Source organism: Sphaerodactylus townsendi, linkage group LG05 (assembly GCF_021028975.2).
Source record: "Sphaerodactylus townsendi isolate TG3544 linkage group LG05, MPM_Stown_v2.3, whole genome shotgun sequence".
NCBI lineage: Eukaryota > Metazoa > Chordata > Lepidosauria > Squamata > Sphaerodactylidae > Sphaerodactylus > Sphaerodactylus townsendi.
Window position 1 is genome coordinate 98,910,683 of NC_059429.1, and position 17,733 is coordinate 98,928,415.

Sequence of the window (17,733 nt, forward strand, 5' to 3'; positions counted from 1 at the left end):
TGTAGGTCACTCAAAGAGGCTTACAATCTCCTTGCCCTTCCTCCCTCACAACAAATACCCTGTGAGGTGGGTGGGGCTGAGAGAGCTCCGAAAAGCTGTGACTAGCCCAAGGTCACCCAGCTGGCATGTGTGGGAGTGCACAGGCTAAACCGAATTCCCCAGATAAGCCTCCACAGCTCAAGCGGCAGAGCAGGGAATCAAACCCGGTTCCTCCAGATTAGAATGCACCTGCTCTTAACCACTACGCCACTTCTGCTTCTTAGAAAGATGTCTAAGTTTCCATCTAAACTTAGAAGACATAGTTCTTTTACCACTGGGTAAGAACCACCATTCACGGAAGAGTAGATGCTATTCGCCAGTTGTTTTGCATACTTCTCTTTTTCTCCTGCTCTGGTTTTTCCCTGGCATGTTCAATAGCTCCCACCTGCTCTCCAGCCTTCTTTCCCCTCCTCCCAGCTGCTGTCCTTACTAGTTGCCAGACAGCTTTCCCCCTCATCAGTATAACAATGAAGGAGGAAGAGGTGAGAATGAGAAACTGACAAGAGAAAGAGAAGGAATCAAAGGAGCTGCCATTAAGGAGGACTTGCCTATGACCCACTTCTGGGACTGACCCATAAGCTGAGAAACACAGACTTAATACCCACCCACCCCATCCTCCAGTTCATGGATTTGATAAAGAACAAATTTAGTGGCAAGACCTCATTGCAGGGGAAGATGAATAGTAGAAGAATTACTGTGTTCCTTTTAGGTAAGTCAAGAGCAGAGGGAATCTAAGGCCACACTCTGATGAATTACCAGAGCTGGAGGAGGGGTGGCCAGTGAAGGCAGGGCTCCTCCTGAAACAGAAAAGTGATATGTTTTCAAGGCAAGGGGAGGAATCTCAGAAGAGCCACCATATTTAGGTCGTCAACCTGTTACTGGCACTCCTGGTCTTCCTGGCTTCAAGTGACCAAGAGGCTGAGGTGTCACATGAGTGAGTACCTGAACCTTCTGGAGTTTAATTGCTTTATTACAGCACCATTGAGAGCTGCATGAACTGGACTCACCATCATGTCCTGAGGAATTTTCCTTTCTCTTGTAAACATTTTAATTTTTTTTGCTGTTGTAACATATAGCCTGATGAAGAGTTCTGGGGAACTCAAAATCTTGTACATCATTGGTTGATCATAGTAGCAAGCTATTATATGGACTTTGTTCTGTGTTATTGGATATTACTTGTTACTGTGTTATTGGATATTACTTGAGATAGACATACCATCATCCAGCCATATTTCAGTTATATACACCAGATAAATAATAAGCCCTATTGGGTTTTGGGCAACCTGTGTGCGAACAGAAGGACAGTGGAGGAGAAGACTGATAATTGCGAGCAAGTTTTTGTTGGCAGTCCACAAACTTCCTCCAGTGCTTCATTTTAAAGAAAAGTACCCCTGTTTAAGAAAGGGTGTACTTGATTCTGTTGCATACTTAGTGGATATGGTTGCTCATACAGATTGTCCAGTAACTCTTACACCCATGGGCATTTGCTGTAGAGAACTTCCATTCTGAGATGACAGTACACTCTTACAGTAAAAACTGGCATAAGCAAAATTATTTTGGGAACATTTTCTGTAGGCTTTCAGTAGGTTTTGGAAATGACAGTAGTTCTTGTTTTACAGAGCTGCATGAGAAGATATGTTAAGGAAGTATTTGTGAATAGTTGCAACTGAGTCATAGCCAAACATAGATGGGTCAGTTTTAAGTTTTTTTAAAAGAAAATTTCTGAATTGTGGAATTCCTACTTCTAGGCTTTGCAGAGCTGGAATGGCAAGCTAGGCGGAAGTGTGAGCTGGTATCCTGCAAAGTACATCATTTTCTCCTAACAATTTGGAGGTAACTAATTCTTTTCCCATTTCCTGTTATGCTTTGATTTGTTCCTAGTGTCTGGGTTCTAATAGTGGTCCTCTCAGCTTGAGTGCTCCCCCCTCCCCCCAGTTAGCTGAGGCTAAATAAGTTCTGTGATGCTGATGAGCAGGGCTGGCATTATAAATCAGTCGTTTTGACTTATGAATCCTGCCAGTGACTTTTAGACCACAGGGCAGTTATCCCTTGGTCCATATTTACAGTTCAATCATAGTGTTGTTTCAGTCTTACTTATTAACTGCTATGGATTTAGAATGGGGTAACTCTACATAGATTGCATTCAAATTTGTTGAGATTTAGGCTGCATATTTTAGTTGCTAATTTTGTGTTTTAAACAATTTTGTGTTTTAAAATCCCAGAATTTTGCAGTCTGCTTTAGCTCAAGGTTCAGCAATCAATTAAAGTTAAAAGTCCTTTTAATATACTCATATCCTATGCAGTGCGTGGTTTTCCCCATAGTCTCTGATTTCTGTTGCTTCCTGCCATTCATGAAATCTGTCAGGGTGATGGCACTATTATTTATTTGTTTATTTAATCCATTTATACCCCACTCTTCACTGAAGTCCCAGGGCAGCTTACATATGGGGTTAAAAGCCCCGTTAAAACATTTTAATCCTAAAAACATACAAACATTAAATATTAAAAACCACCATAAAAACATCCTTTAAAACAGTCAATAAAAATCCATTAAAATCCCCACCCATCCTTCCCCCCCGTCCCTTCATCTGGCATTGATACGGGGGACCCTGGGGGTCACACATTGAAGCCTTGCTTAAAGAGGAAGGTTTTAACCAGGTGCCAAAATCCATAAAGTTCTGGCACTTGGCAAATTTCTGCAGGGAGGCTTTTCCACAGCTTGGGGCCTACCACAGAAAAAACCTTCCCCCGTGCCCCTCTCAACACCTCAGCAGCAGAAGGGATCACTAGAAGGGATCATCTAATCAGCCAAGTTTAGCATGGGTCCAGGAGGCAAATAGTAGGGTGCATCCCTGCGAGCTACCTGCCCACATCCTTAGACCGCAACAACTGAAATTGATCCATCACAACCTGACTAGATGGCCCTCTGGACACCCCCACTGAATACTTCTCAATGGTGGCATCCAATCCCCTGCGGATCTGGGCAACTTTATCCCAAAAGTGCCCAGCAAAAGTGTCATAACAGATCTCTGGGGATGTCCCGGCCCCTACCCCCCAATTGGAGGATAGCAGGCCATTCACCACTCGGAACAGTTCTGTCGGACGACTACTTGAGGATGCGATGATGGAAGAGAAGTAGGCTCTCTTTGCCCCCCTCACTGCCACCTGATAGGTCTGAAAATGGTCTCTAATCAGTGTTTGGTCAGACCCACAGCAGGATTTCAACCACTTGCGCTCTAGCCATCACCCCTCCTGTTTCATTACCCACAAATTCCCATTAAATCAAGGGGCTGAGCGGGCTCTACAGGCTGGGTCAATGGCCCTCTTGATTTCACCATTCTACAGTGAAACAGGGCCCCGACGGGAGCACCAGCCATGTGGCCTGGAAACTCCCCCAGAGTTCTCAGGAATCTAACAGACTCCATTCTTCTTCAGGGGTGGGCCTTGTAATAGGGCCCTCACCCCCACAGTGGGAAGGAGCAGCCAGCAGTCCAAGCTTCACCAGGTAATGATCTGTCCATGACAATGGGCGAGTAACCAGCCCTCCAATCAATCCCGCAGCGGGATTTCAACCACTTACGCTCACCCCAAATACAAACTCTCAACTCCGGAGACAGGATGAGAGGGGCGCCTGGTGAATGTGTATGACTCCTTGTGGAATGACTACCCCGCCCCCCTAGTCTGGACTGGTGCTGCATCTAATAGCCTGAATATTACAGACATTCCATATTGGAGTATCATTCTGACCTTCTGGAGCAGCTTTTTGAGGGGCTATAGCCCAGTGAAAGCTGCTTCTCACCCACTTGGGCATGAGCAGAACAGTTTTTGTTCATGCAAACAGGAATTTGGATATACAGCCTTTGTTGCTGTGGCCTTTATATTTGAACGACTGGTTTCTGCTGATTCACACACACACACACTTCCAGATGCAGAACATGTGTGGACCTTCTGTCCTCTTCTGTATGAGTCATCTTGACAAATGTAAAATTCGGGACTTAATTAGGCTTATCGTATAGACGGGAGAGATTATTTGGATGTCATAGAATCTTGTATTTGAAGTCTTTGCTCTTTGAAGAATTGTTTGGAATGAGCTGTGTGTTTGTAGGTGACCTGAATCAGGTAGGGCTGGCTGCCAATCTCTTGTGCTTTGAAAGTGAGTCCTTGAGAGTGCTGTTCTGATGTTTAGCTGTTTGGCTATATTCACCAAATACAAATCTTCTGAATAAAAGTGTTCCCATTATTATCTGGGTAAATGTGTCAATTGTTTTTAATGAAACAATTTATGAAAGAAGTGAGTGGCAGTTGAACAGCACTTCGTGTTTCATATAAGGAGAAATTCCTTTACTAGGATGATGTTTGCTTTGCTGCATGGAAGCATCATCTATAAATAGAGTAATACGTTTTTCTTCAGAACTGTTTTCAGTAGATCTAATTGAAACATGCAGTTTAATTTCTTAAATCAAGGAAAAGAATGCTACCTAGGAAGGAACAACTAAAATATATATTGGTTGCAAGCACCTTTAGAAACAGACTAGTCTACAAAGTAATATTTTCTTCTTCCTAGTGAGAATTCATAAGGGTGCTGGAGAAGTCTGGTGTTCTACTTTTGCAGAAGTCCGGGTCTGGTGTCTGTGTGCCGACCAGATGTTGTCCCGTAAAGGATCCTTAACTAGCCAAGGAAATGGACCTTCAAATAATGTCAGAGACAGGGAAGACGTGGAACTGGCTGAACTTGGACCCCTGCTGGAGGAGAAAGGAGACCAAATGGCAATTAACTCATCCAGTGTAAGTAGTTTTCTGTCAGGAAAGTGTACCATTAATGTCAAGATCAGCTCATTAAAAATAACTTGCTGTAATACAAAGTAATCCTTAAGTAATACAAACTTGACAGGATTCATTGAAGCACAGTTCCTTTCAAAATATTCATTTTTCAGCAGGGAAAAAGAGGTGAGTAGACGAGCCCTCCTGTGGTTCGATACGTGATGGGGAAAAAAGTCTGGTGAAATGACATTTTTCCAAAAGAAGTTTAGGACTCGGGCTATCTATTAAGGTTCCTGCATTGTCTTTGGAGAGCAGTCATAACTATACTGAATATACCATTGAAACAGTTGGTAATAAACAGCAGATTGAGGGTCGGTGAGAGGAATGGAGTTTGGAGCAGGCGGGAGATGTGAAACAAAAAAATTAAAATTGAACAATAAAATTGAAGAACTCATTGAAGACTGCAGAAAAACAGAGTGGTCAGTCACAGAATGGGCAGCTGAAGCCTCAGAGATGTGCAGACAGGAGGGACTGAGCTATATGTGCAATGTTTGAATGCAAGGGCACTGCTGACATTTGAGGGCATGTATAACATTGGCAAATGAACATGTGAATGAGTGGATATGAGGACAGATCTTGATTTGTTGCAGGCCCCGGTTGAAGACTGTCTTTGGGCAAGAAATGGTTTGCCTCCCATTAACTGTGAGAAGAGCATCATTTTCCAGCATGGGTCGCTGGTTGTTAATGATGTGTTGAGCCAGTTTGAGCGGAGAGCCATATTTTAATGTTGTAAGCTTGTTGTAACCTGCCCAGAGCCCTTCAGGGATTGGGCAGGAGAGAAATCCAGTAAATAAATAAATCATGTTAGCAACCTTGTAGCTGTACTCTCTGCCAGAAAAATGAGTGCTAATGGGACTTTTAGGATTGAAAATCGACTTGCAGTTCTACTCCATATTGCTGGACCATATACACCAGTTCATTTATTTATCACATTTGAATCCTGAAGAATTTATGGGGATGATTCTTTTTATTCATACAACAACCTTGAGAGGTACGGTACGTTAAAAGACAAAACTTGACCCGGACTTTTTTGGTTTAGTGGGGCTTTGAACCCAAGGCTTCCTGGCCCATACCATATACTTCAGACTGCCTCCTGGACATAGAACACTGGGAGCTAAACTGAATGTCTGTTTTTTTGGTGTACATTGTAATAAACTTCTGTTCTACATGGAGTGTACTATATTCATAATGGGTATTTTGAAGTAGTTTGCGCAGTTGGCAATGGGAAAGCCTTATAATGCCAATTTTCTGCACCTTACCTGCTCTGTAAACTAACTTGTAGAAATTAAAACATTGCACTTCAAGACATGTTTTTTCCTAATAGTACTACCTCTGCTTGCAGTGGAGAACTAATTTGTTTTCTTCCTTGTACTGAAAGTGTAGAGCTTTTGCAATGAGAAACACAAAGTCTACACTGTTAAGAAAGCAAATAGAGGATGAAAAGGAGGCCTGTCCTTTCTTTTCTGCTTTGACTGCCTCCTGATTTGTTTCCTGGGTTCCAGCCAGGGTGGGAAATTGAGTTGCCAATTTGGGTGTCCTCTTAGTTCTAAGAAGGAAAAGCCTGTGCTTTAATCCTTGCTCTGAATTCCAGCCAATCAGGGATTACTGCTGTGTAGGCATTTGACAGTAATGCTGCATGTGTGGGCAGCCACTGAGGGAGTTCTCTTTCCTGCTGGACTTCTCAATAACTTTAGATAATAGTAAACCACATTACTATTTTGTATTGCTTCAATGGCTCGCCACTGGATTAAAAAAATGATGTATGTAATCATTCATGCATAGTTCTCTTGAAGATTCTGTATCTGCTCTTCAGGTCTTCATCTGTGCTGTCATGCAAGGTTCCGTGCTGTTACCAGTGCTGTTTAATATTATAGAAAACAGCTGAGTGAAAATATATCTTTTCAGCTTTGGGGTAGATTTTCTACTATATTTCATTCAGCAAGGAATTTGCTCTGTGGCTCTCTTTCCTTTAGGAAGACCAATAGGCAGGGTGGAGAGGGACAAGATCGGTGTGGCTATTTGGATGTCCTGAGTTTGACTGTAAAGGATTTGGGACATGCTTCTTAATTTGGATAAACAAAAGATACACTCGAGGGTCCAGTCCCAGTTTCATGATAGATTGAAGTGAAACCCTCCTCCAGCTGGGACAGGAAGAGTTAAAAGACCTGGATATCCTGCCAGAAGTGCAAGCCAAGGTCTGGGGAACAGGCAGCAATGGATTGAAGTCTGTCTTGACCATCCTCTATTTTTCAGAGCTACAGAATCCATTCCAGGTTAGGGAATGCCAAGACAACACCAGTGATTATACAACTTAGTTAGCTTCATGTGTTTTGTGTTCTTTTCTTAGTTCTGCAATACCCTGTTGTGTGTTGATACAGTTTTCTAATGTCCTTGTGCTCTAGTGATTGGAGAGTGTCTTTTGATAAAGATCTTTTCCTTTTAAACGGTCCAGACTGAGATCAAAGAATCTCAGCTGGGGCACCTGACTACTCATTTCACGCATCGACAGAAACTCCTAACTGGGCTGAAGATAGTTAGCTGACCAGGGATGTGAGGGGTCGGTGGTATTTGTGAAGCAAATACTCACATATGTACACACACACATTCACCTAGTCCCTATCAGTTATTGCAGCCACAGGGAGAGAAATGAAGGACAAAGCTTGGGTGGTAGGGGCTGACGGGGGAGGAGGAGGAGGAAGCCCACTCTCATGCATACAGACTTCCCTATGTCTCTTGACCAAAGACCACAGGAAGGAAGGTGTGAATGAGAACTCTCTTACATCAGTGAGCAGAAAGTACAAATACTGTCTCTTTGCCATTGTGCCTGTGCAAAGTTGTCGAGTGGAGCTTTTCCGAATTGTAAGGGGTCCCTTCCTTCCGAGCCCTCTGTGTTGATAACATGATCCTATGATAACTCTGTTATTCATTTGCATGACATTTTGCAAATAAAATTTCTTCCTTTGCTTGATACTTCCTTGCCCACCTTTGTTCACTGGTGCCTACAGTGGGAAGAGCCGGTCCTGGAACTAGTTAACACTTCCTTGAGGACTGACTGCTCACTCTCTTGCAGGGTGTGATTGTGAGATGTCTTCCGGAAAAGCCTTTCTTGGATGCTAATGATCTTAATTGCCTTTTGTAACAAGATGCCCAAGTAGGCGGGAGCTGTGCGACTCTAGATTTACCTGGATGAGCAGGATCATCTATACATATTTCAATCTAACTTACAAACTTTTAAAATACTGGAACTGCCTGTCTTGTCCTGACTGATCTTCACCGGGAAAGAAACGAGGACTGCAACCTTGCTGATTCTCTGGCATTTCTTGGTTTTTTCCAGTACACATACTTATCTTGGATTGATCAGAATGGGTATACTCTGGAGTTCCCCTTCTGCCTAGCAAATCTATCCCAGAATATGTGGTACTGAGAGATAGCTGCTTGACTCCTGCCAGTCTCCCTCTAAAGCAGGGGTCTGCAACCTGCAGTTCTCCAGATGTTCATGGACTACAATTCCCATCAGCCACAGGTTATTTGAAACTACTGGAAAAGATTGTCAGCAGGTTAAAAATGCCAACAGTATGCCAGTGAGACTTGAGTCAGTTTTTTCTTTTCAGTTACTCTGGACTGGCCCAATGGTCACCCAACAAGTTTCATAGTGGAATGGGGATTTGAATCTGGGCCTTCCAGATCCTAGACCAGTGGTGGCGAACCTTTGGCACTCCAGATGTTATGGACTACAATTTCCATCAGCACCTACCAGCATGGCCAATTTTTGCTTTAGACCGAATTTAGACCAATTGGCCATGCTGGAAAGGGCTGATGGGAATTGTAGTCCATAACATCTGGAGTGCCAAAGGTTCACCACCACAGTCCTAGACTGACATGCTGACCATTATACCACACTGGTATGTGTCTGCAAGTGGCTGTGGGCTGGGTGAGGATCAAAAACTGGACTCAGTGCCGATTAAGACTGAGATGCTGTTGAATGCAGCAGCTAAGTTGGTAACTGGAAGAAGTTAATGTGAATACATCTTACCTGAACTAGTTTAATTAACTTCCAACTCGCTTCTGGAACTCTCTACATGGTATAAAACAGTATAGATACAGTACTCCACCCTACATAAGAACATAAGAAACTTCTTAACACCCTAAAGAAACTTCTTAAATAAAAGTGTGAAGTGTAAGAACACGCTGATTTAAAACTGAACAGAATCGTCACACAGCCTTTTAAAATCTTTAGTCTTTAACGGTTTTAATTATTTATAGTATATTCTAACTGAAATACCCTTGCTGATTTAGAAAAGGAATTCTAGGTTCGTAACGCCTGGCTCACAGCCTGTGGCATTGGGAGGAGGCAGAGTACTCTTTTCTCTGTTAACTTAAATACACAAATACAACTTAAACGGTTTAAAGTGTGTTTTGGCATTTTTGTAAACTGTTTTGGGTCCCCTTTGAGAAGAGAAGTAGAGAATCGCTGCATAAATAAATGAGTGATTATTTTGATTGCTTACTTTAATCTACATAATCTCGGACAAGTTGTCTCAGACACTTGCAGTGCTGTTGAGATTTCTATACCCAGCTGTGAGTTGGAGTAATATTAGAACATTGCTTCTTGAGGATGTTCCTTTCAGTTGTAGCTTATCCCTTGTCATATAACTTCCCTTTCCTACCTCTAACTCACAAAAGTATATGATCTGAACCAGAAACTAATAATTACTGAGGAGAACAGTGAGATACAAGATATCAGTGAGATGTTTATAGTATATGCTAAGCTCGGTAGGATAATGAGACACCCTGCAAGACCAGATAGTAACTAGGCATAAAATAGTGGGGAGGGAAGGAGGTAACCCGAAGGATCTGTGGATGCCACCTATTGTGAATTCAGCGATAGTGTTTGCAGTAATTGTTCTGCATGATAACCGAGAAAGGTTTCCACACTTTTTGCTTTAGACCGAAAAACAAACTTCCTTTGGTTCCTAAGAAGATCATACATTCAGATGTCATTTTAAACCTCATTATTTTAAAATGATAAACTTTTTGAACATTTCAACTATAATATATTTTAATCATTTCTTAAAATCCAGTTTATACCCTGATCTTCTTCCAGTGATATCAGAGCAACTTGTTTATGACTTCCAAGGTGTCCCACACACCTGGCAGTTGACAGGGTCAGCTGTCATTCTGCCTTCCCCCTCTACACACAGGATAGAGTATCTCGCATGCTTTCTTGATGTTAAAATCCACAGCAGAGCTTTGCCCCACCTTCTGAAATATGGTGACAGAGGAGAGGACCATTTCTGTCATGGCGCTGTGTTTGTGATATTTCATTCCCCTCCTATGTAGCTGGCATCTAGTTGAGTTTTGATTGCAGGTAGAAGCCTGTTTTTCCAGGCTTTTTTTTTGGGAGGGGGGGTGTTTTCTCTCTCCTTGCACTCTTGGATGGTTATGCTGTATTATGCGGTTGTTGCTGATTTTCTTCTGTTGGTTTTGGTGACTGTTGATGATATTGTAATAGTTTTTTATTGGAATTTGGTTGGGAGGTGGCACAGAAATATCATAAAAAGTAATAAATGCTGCCATCTATGCCGTATCCCTGTCTGAGCATGTCTGCCCTCTCTCCTAGGATAGTCCTTATTCTTGTTTGATCTGTCTCTTCACGAGCACACTCGATTTGATAACACATTTCAGATTAAGGCTCCTCAGAATAAGATGGAAATGTGTTGCTCTGCAAATTGCCCAGCTCCTTCAGAACGTCTTCCTGTCTTCCAGTTTAATTAGTCTCTCTTCCAGGCTCAAGACCAGCCATGTCCAGCAACCCAGGAGGAGGAAGAGGAAGAGGTGCGGGTGCTGACTCTCCCTTTGCAAGCACATCATGCTATGGAAAAAATGGAGGAATTTGTATATAAGGTAAGACTGGCTCACGGTTCTAATGGGTTTAGGTGAGCTGAGCTATTATTCTTTCATGTTTGGAGCTAGCAGAGTTTCTGGCACATCATATTATTCCTTTCTCCTTGTTCCCTGTTTCCATCACCATCTTTCAAGCAAATGGTATTCTGCATGTAGCAGTTTCAGTGTGGGCATGATCCCATTCTAGTGCTTCATAAAAACTTGGACCAACCTAACTGTTAACTTGGGAACAAAATTACTTGCTAATGGAGTTCCTGCATACAGCCCCCATTGGGTAATGAATTGGAACTTATAAGAGGCATGGAGCTTTTTTGTGCCAATTATGCAGACTTGGATTAGATAGATTGTTCTTTTTGCAGCCAGTAGTTATTTTTTTCCCCTGAACCATTCAGTCAGCTGTGGCCAGGTGTGCCTTGGGGGCTTCTAATACGCTTTCCTGCATAGTAAAATAGTATTGGCATGCAACTGTAGGTAGAAACTATTGCACCACTATTGGCGCCATCCATCCCAGCGTGAATGCTCCCTAAGTATTTACCTGTGGGTAAGGGCGAGCACTTAATGATATTGCACAGGAGAGACCAGTAACTGTTCTGGGAGTATTCTAGGTGCAATAGCAGATGACTGCTCTAGTCCCAAAGGAATATCGAAAATAGTTGTTTGTATGATTTGATGTATTGTAGGTCTGGGAGGGTCGCTGGAGAGTTATTCCATATGATGTCCTGCCAGACTGGCTGAAAGATAATGATTACCTTTTGCACGGCCATCGGCCCCCCATGCCATCTTTCAGAGCCTGCTTCAAAAGCATCTTCCGTATACACACTGAGACAGGCAACATCTGGACACACTTATTAGGTAATTTCTATATTAATGTTCAAAATTATTTTATCTTACTGACTGTTTTCCCCCTTCCTCCAATGAAACAGGCTGTGATGTTAAGGGGTGGGGTGGATGGTTTTGTGCCATTTGTTCTTCTCTTAAACATTGTATCCCAGTGTCAAATAACACTGAAGAAGTGTTAGGATCTCTTGCATGCTAACCTTTGATGTGGAAGAAGAAAAAGAAGAGTTGGCTTTATATCCCCCCTTTCTCTCCTGTAGGAGACTCAAAGGGGCTTACAAACTCATTTCCCTTCCCCCCTCACAACAAACACCCTGTGAGGTGGGTGGGGCTGAGAGAGCTCAGTAGAGCTGTGACTAGCCCAAGGTCCCCCAGCTGGCGTGTGTTGGAGTGTACAGGCTAATCTGAATTCACCAGAGAAGCCTCCACAGCTCAAGCAGCAGAGCGGGGAATCAAACCTGGTTCCTCCATATTAGTGTTCACCTGCTCTCAACCACTATGCCACTGCTGCTTTTTCTGATCTGGATTCCATTGTTGGAGATAGTAATGACATTGTAGTTCACACTTTAGTCTGACTTGAGCATGCTGAAGTTCAGAATAATCTGGTATTTTTCATGTAGGTATTGGTGGATCAGGTCCCACAATAGTCATCAGATGCTTAGTCATACATTCTTCAGGACAGGAAAACCCTTGCTAGGGAGCAACACCTAGTTTTACTGCAGTTTTTCTAAAGTGAAGAGTAAGAGCATGAAGAAGGTTTTTAAAAGGTGTACACCTCTGCTTCCAATAACAGTAAGTCAGTTTCTAGCAGGTGGACTGAAAACTGTCCAGCGTTTATGCTTTATTAAACCTTGTTTGTCCTTTAACAGTCTGGATTTAGAAAGCATTGACAAGGATCTGAGCCACAGGAAGGTAATCCCACTAAGTCCTGCAGGGTGCTTTTAGTTAATCTAAAATAAAATCAGTGGATCAGATTTAGCATCTTTGGCAATTACTGGACAGGAAGTGAGTCAGGCTTGAAGGATTACTTGCTGTTCTTCTGTTTGCAAAGCACTTGGGGTTGCATCCCAGGAATACTGACCTACAATCTAATACAGCCTATTAGGAAATAGGGAATCTTGTCCCAACATTTTTCTTGAAGGGTTGCAGCTGCAGTGGAAATTCAAATTGCATATTATAACACTAACGTGGGAGGGCTAGTGGAGAGAAGGTGCTTGAGAAAGACGTATCTGCTGACATGGAGTAATTGCCACAGTCGCTGTGCTGGAAAGTGCTAAACACAGGCCTTCCCTTCTGATTGGCAGTAATCCCCAGGATGATTGGCATAATCTTGGTGTGTAGCTGTTAGGTGTGATAAACTGACACAGGGGCATGCATTCAAAGCTGACTAGTTATTTTTCCTGTGATGTTGAGAGCTGTGATTGTTTCCAGGAGAATTTTGCTTTGCTGCCAAAATGTTTGTTCCATCCTGACACTATAAAATGCAAAGACTGAGTGTTTAATGTCATAAGTATCTGTTCTGCCTGGTGGTAAAGAATGATAATCTTTTCTATAGGCTGATTAAAGTGTTTTCAAAGAGTAATAGCTGCTAGGCTACAGGTATAATGGATCAAGGTGCACAGTTAGGATGAGTACTGCAATTGAACCTTGAAAATCACCTAATCGTGTGTGTCATAATAGACTTAGCAGCTTTGCTACAAAATTCTCCCTGCCTTGAAGCAGTAGAAACAGAGGATTTGAATGGCCACAAGTTCTTTCTTGTACAAAATGCTGGTTTTGTGTGGAATGCTCCACAAGGCATCCTAAGTGGACTTCATATAATTTAAAATGTAATGGCCCTCCAGCCTTGTTAGTTTTGATTAGATACATTTATGACCCATTAAACTTGGGGCAGTTCCTATTAAAAAAAGAAGTCCAGAATTCTCCACAGTAAAAATACACTAAAATTTGACAAATTATGAAGTAGTTTGGTATCCATCTATCCATCCGTTCATGGTACAGTTTTATTGGCAACTGCATTATCATCCTTAATTGCCTGTAGTCAAATAACAGCACACTTATTCTTGATGGATATTCCTAGATCAAAAGGTCCTGAAGAAGTGAGAGTTGCGTTTGAATAGCACTTCACATATCTTTTTGCCAGTTGGAAACTGCTGGCTGTACAGAGGAAATAGGTTCAAATTCTGATTTGCAAAATTGGTAGATGAATCTGTACATAGTGACTTCAATTTGGTGAACAGAGGCTGCTCACTTCAACAGATGAATTTGGCTTGTGAAAAATAGTAGACTGAGAATTTGTGCTACAGTGGCAAATTTTTCTACAGTAGAAATTTGTGGTACAGTGGCAAATTGTTGTTACTCCTAAGCTTTAGGATTACACACAAGCCATTTTATCTGCAATTATTTATCCTCCATCTTACAGGGTGCAAACAGGAGTGGGAAAAAACAGAGATTCCAGGCTGAGTAATTTGTTGTGGTCCTATTTCCTTATGGCTACTAAGACATATGACTTCTTGCTCCTGTGACAAATTTGGTGGACTTGAGTCTTCTGTGTCCCAATTACAGGTTTTGTGTTATTTCTTGGCCTGGGAATTTTGACCATGCTTAGGCCAAATATGTACTTCATGGCCCCTCTTCAAGAAAAGGTGGTGTTCGGAATGTTCTTCCTTGGAGCAGTGCTGTGTCTCAGCTTTTCCTGGCTTTTTCATACAGTCTACTGTCATTCAGAAAAGGTGTCTCGGACATTTTCCAAGTAAGTTGGTTGGAAGATTTAAGATTCGACAAGATGTAACTTTTATTCAAACAGGCTGTTTTCTCCGATAACCTCTTATTAATTAAAATGCTAAGTCCTTTTTGTTAATGTGATATGAAGAAATATCTAAGCTGGAGTTGTTGTTTAGGTGTTATTTGTTAGAGTACACTGAAACCCTGCCAAAACTGTTGGGAAGAATGTAATAGAAGTAACTGGTTTTAGTCACTATGCTTTGCAAATGTTTTGAGGTTATGATTTGCTATTACCTTAGTTAAGAAACTGATGTTGCTGAAGGGCCTAGAATGGTGCTTACTGATTTTCTAGCCCTGGGGGTCACTGTAATGATTTCCTATGTGAATCCTGTCATATTCTTCCTGATTGACTGGTCCAGAGCAAATCAACCCAAGGTGGTGGGCTGCCCGAAGTAGGATGAAGAAGGTGCAGTAGAATAAATAGGAACAAAGGTAATTGGACACTAACCCATTAACGCCTTGGAGACCTACAGAAATTTGAACATAAAATGAATTTCCTCATTTCACTGACAGTAAACAGGTTAATGGCAAACGGAGAGAGGCTTTGGGGGCCTCGCTTCAAAATGGAGTTTTGAACTAATTTGACCACACTTTCAATGGTATATGAAACCACAAGTATTAAAACATAATTTTCTATAGCTAATGTTCGTGACGTGGGTGGAGTGGAACTGTTGTCATATGAACCCCCCCCCTCCCCCCGTTTCTCTCACTGCTATGGGGAGTTGCTTTCATCAGCAGCGGAGCAGCAGAGGCAGCTGGGTACTCTTGTTGATGTTTTTTCTTGCATGGTGTCTGTTTGCTTTTATCCTTTGTAGCTCCTCATGGTTATATTTTTCACAGGTGGATAGCATAAGCAAAACCAAATAAATAAAAATATCCCCAAAACCAAAAATGCCTTGATGCTTTAAGCAAATGTAATTAAACACTCGCTCTAGAACTTGTAATCAACCCTCTGAGTCTTTTGTTTTTTCCCCCCACTAGGTTGGATTATTCTGGAATAGCTCTGCTAATTATGGGGAGTTTTGTTCCATGGCTGTACTATTCTTTCTACTGCTCTCCACAACCTCGACTTATCTACCTCTCCATTGTGTGTGTGCTGGGTATCTCAGCAATCATTGTTGCACAGTGGGACAGATTTGCAACACCTAAGCACAGGCAAACAAGAGCAGGTAGGATTGACTTCGACTGATGTAAAATGAAGTCCTGGGGATTTTTAACTCAACAAATTTCAGATATTTGGGGGGTTTAACCTCTTTAAAAATGCTCCAACTTTGGGGATGGTTTGGATTTCTTGGAGTGAAACCTCTTGGGCAGCCTGTTCATATAGTGGTAAAAAGGACTGTTGAAAGTATAACATTTTCTCTCCCCTGCCCCCCAGAAGAGAATGGAATATAAAGCAGGCTAGATGCCCAAGCAGAGGTGACAGGCAATTTGGAAAATAGGCCAAGTTTGAATTAAGTTTTTGTCTTGTCAGACCTTGCATGTTAACATCTTGTCAGATCTTGTCAGATCTTGCATATTAACATCTGGAGTGAAGTGAGTATGAAATTTAGTTTTGGTTCCAAAGCTACCATTACTTCTAGGCTCTCAGTCTCCATGCTCTTAGCCCACAATGGTCAAAACATCAGATCTCCTGAAGCCTAACAGTTTTCCTCCTTAATTGTGGCAACAGTGTAGGCTGTTCTTGCCATGTCACTTTTTGGTTATGTGCAGTTTTCACACTCACGAGGTATGGGAGGTAGAACTTGAATGTGGGAATGTTGCTAGCATCTTTCCAGTTCTCCCTCCAGAATATCTCCAGGACTGTTACCAGGGTTTCTTCCCCTTTTAAAAAAGCTGCATATCATGGCCAATTGGAAAGGGATTAGGTTATGTATTTCAGCCCTTTTAAATGCTGACAGATCTTGCTGTTCTTTTTGCAGGAGTGTTCCTGGGGCTGGGGCTGAGTGGTGTGATCCCCACCATGCATTTCACCATTGCAGAAGGCTTTGTAAAAGCCACCACTGTGGGCCAGATGGGCTGGTTTTTCCTTATGGCCGTAATGTACATAACAGGAGCCGGGCTGTATGCTGCCCGAATTCCAGAGCGCTTCTTTCCTGGCAAGTTTGACATCTGGGTAAGTGTGAACTTTGCTAGGGACCATTGCCGGCTGTGGCTTTTTCTGACAGTGCTTTAACAATGCCCAGTATCTCTAGGTTGTAGCTTTAGGTCTCCGACAATGGAGGCAACATCAGGTATCCAAGAGTGTTGGCAGCAGCAGTTTTCAGTATTTGGACTGATGAAGTTGCTCTGTGTTGTTACGGATCCCTTTTTACAATTGTTTTACTGGCTGCAGAATCTATTTTTGGTGAATGCAGTGTGCCAGTTTTGTGTGGGTTCCACAAAATATGTGTGATACGTGTGGGCTCCACAAAAATTGTGTTCGGATCCTATGAGTGGCTTCCCATAATGTATTTTCTGCTCTGCACACCTTGCTGAATGGCTGTTCTGTTTATGTTGACCACAGCTAGTGGAAGCTTTTGCAGCAGATCTGGAGACTTCTTTCCCTAGTCTTTCAGTGAGGGTATTAAAAAGAACAAAGTCTAATTTAATGTTACAGACATCTACTTTGTGCCTGTTCTGTGTCACAGTGAAAGGCTTTGCTTCTACAGATTTTGTTGGTGAAAAAGCCCCCTCCCCTGAAAGATGCAGCTCCATCTGGGCATACTCAAGGGTGAGGAGTTGTGCCTTTCAGTTCAGTTCTTCCAGACCAGGTGCTCTGCAGCAAGTTAAAGTGCCTGTTATGGGGACACTGGACAGGTGCTATGACTGCACAGATGACTCAGAAGGAGTGCAGACATGAAAACTATACTTACTACTTTGTGGTTTCTGTGCTTCACACTAATGGTATTAACTAGCAAGCTGATCAGAAGTTGCATGTAAGAGAAGAGAGCGCCGAATACTGCCATTCTGAAAGGGTGTCTGTCCATGAGGGGTGTAGTGCCTCATGAGGGTGGATGATTATTCTACTGTGGGCTACTGTATGCTGGTGTTAAAGTCAACATATTTCCACTGTGGTAATAGAAATGGTCATTCCTTTAGCCTTTATTAAGTTTAGTATATACAAGAATACACAAAAACGTTTTGCTTTTGGATTGGAAGTTAGAACCAACTGGTTAGTCCCAGGTAAACGTCTCTCGGTGAATTAATTCCCATGAGATCATGCAGAAGATCTCTTATCAGCTGTATGAAAATGATTTAAGATTTTAACTTGGACTCTTCAAGGAAGGCATTGCATTTGGCATGGCCAACCTTGCTAGAATCATCGCAAATGTGCCTGTTTAGTCTTTAACACTTCTTTTGCATTTC

At 42.3% G+C, this 17,733-nt stretch overlaps 1 protein-coding gene across 3 annotated transcripts in view; it reads left to right on the forward strand.

Annotated features, from left to right (window-relative positions):
- ADIPOR1 (adiponectin receptor 1) overlaps window positions 1-17,733 on the forward strand; it is a 30,340-nt gene that overhangs the window by 7,026 nt on the left and 5,581 nt on the right. Inside the window, exons 2-8 of one of the 3 annotated variants that reach the window (XM_048498433.1) lie at window positions 1,788-1,872; window positions 4,604-4,824; window positions 10,648-10,764; window positions 11,445-11,616; window positions 14,167-14,353; window positions 15,367-15,554; window positions 16,308-16,501. In XM_048498433.1, coding sequence (XP_048354390.1) covers window positions 4,684-4,824; window positions 10,648-10,764; window positions 11,445-11,616; window positions 14,167-14,353; window positions 15,367-15,554; window positions 16,308-16,501 — 999 coding nt within the window. In that variant the 5' untranslated portion in view covers window positions 1,788-1,872; window positions 4,604-4,683. The remainder of the gene's footprint in view (window positions 1-1,787; window positions 1,873-4,603; window positions 4,825-10,647; window positions 10,765-11,444; window positions 11,617-14,166; window positions 14,354-15,366; window positions 15,555-16,307; window positions 16,502-17,733) is intronic. The other 2 variants (XM_048498435.1, XM_048498434.1) reach the window with 2 other exon arrangements.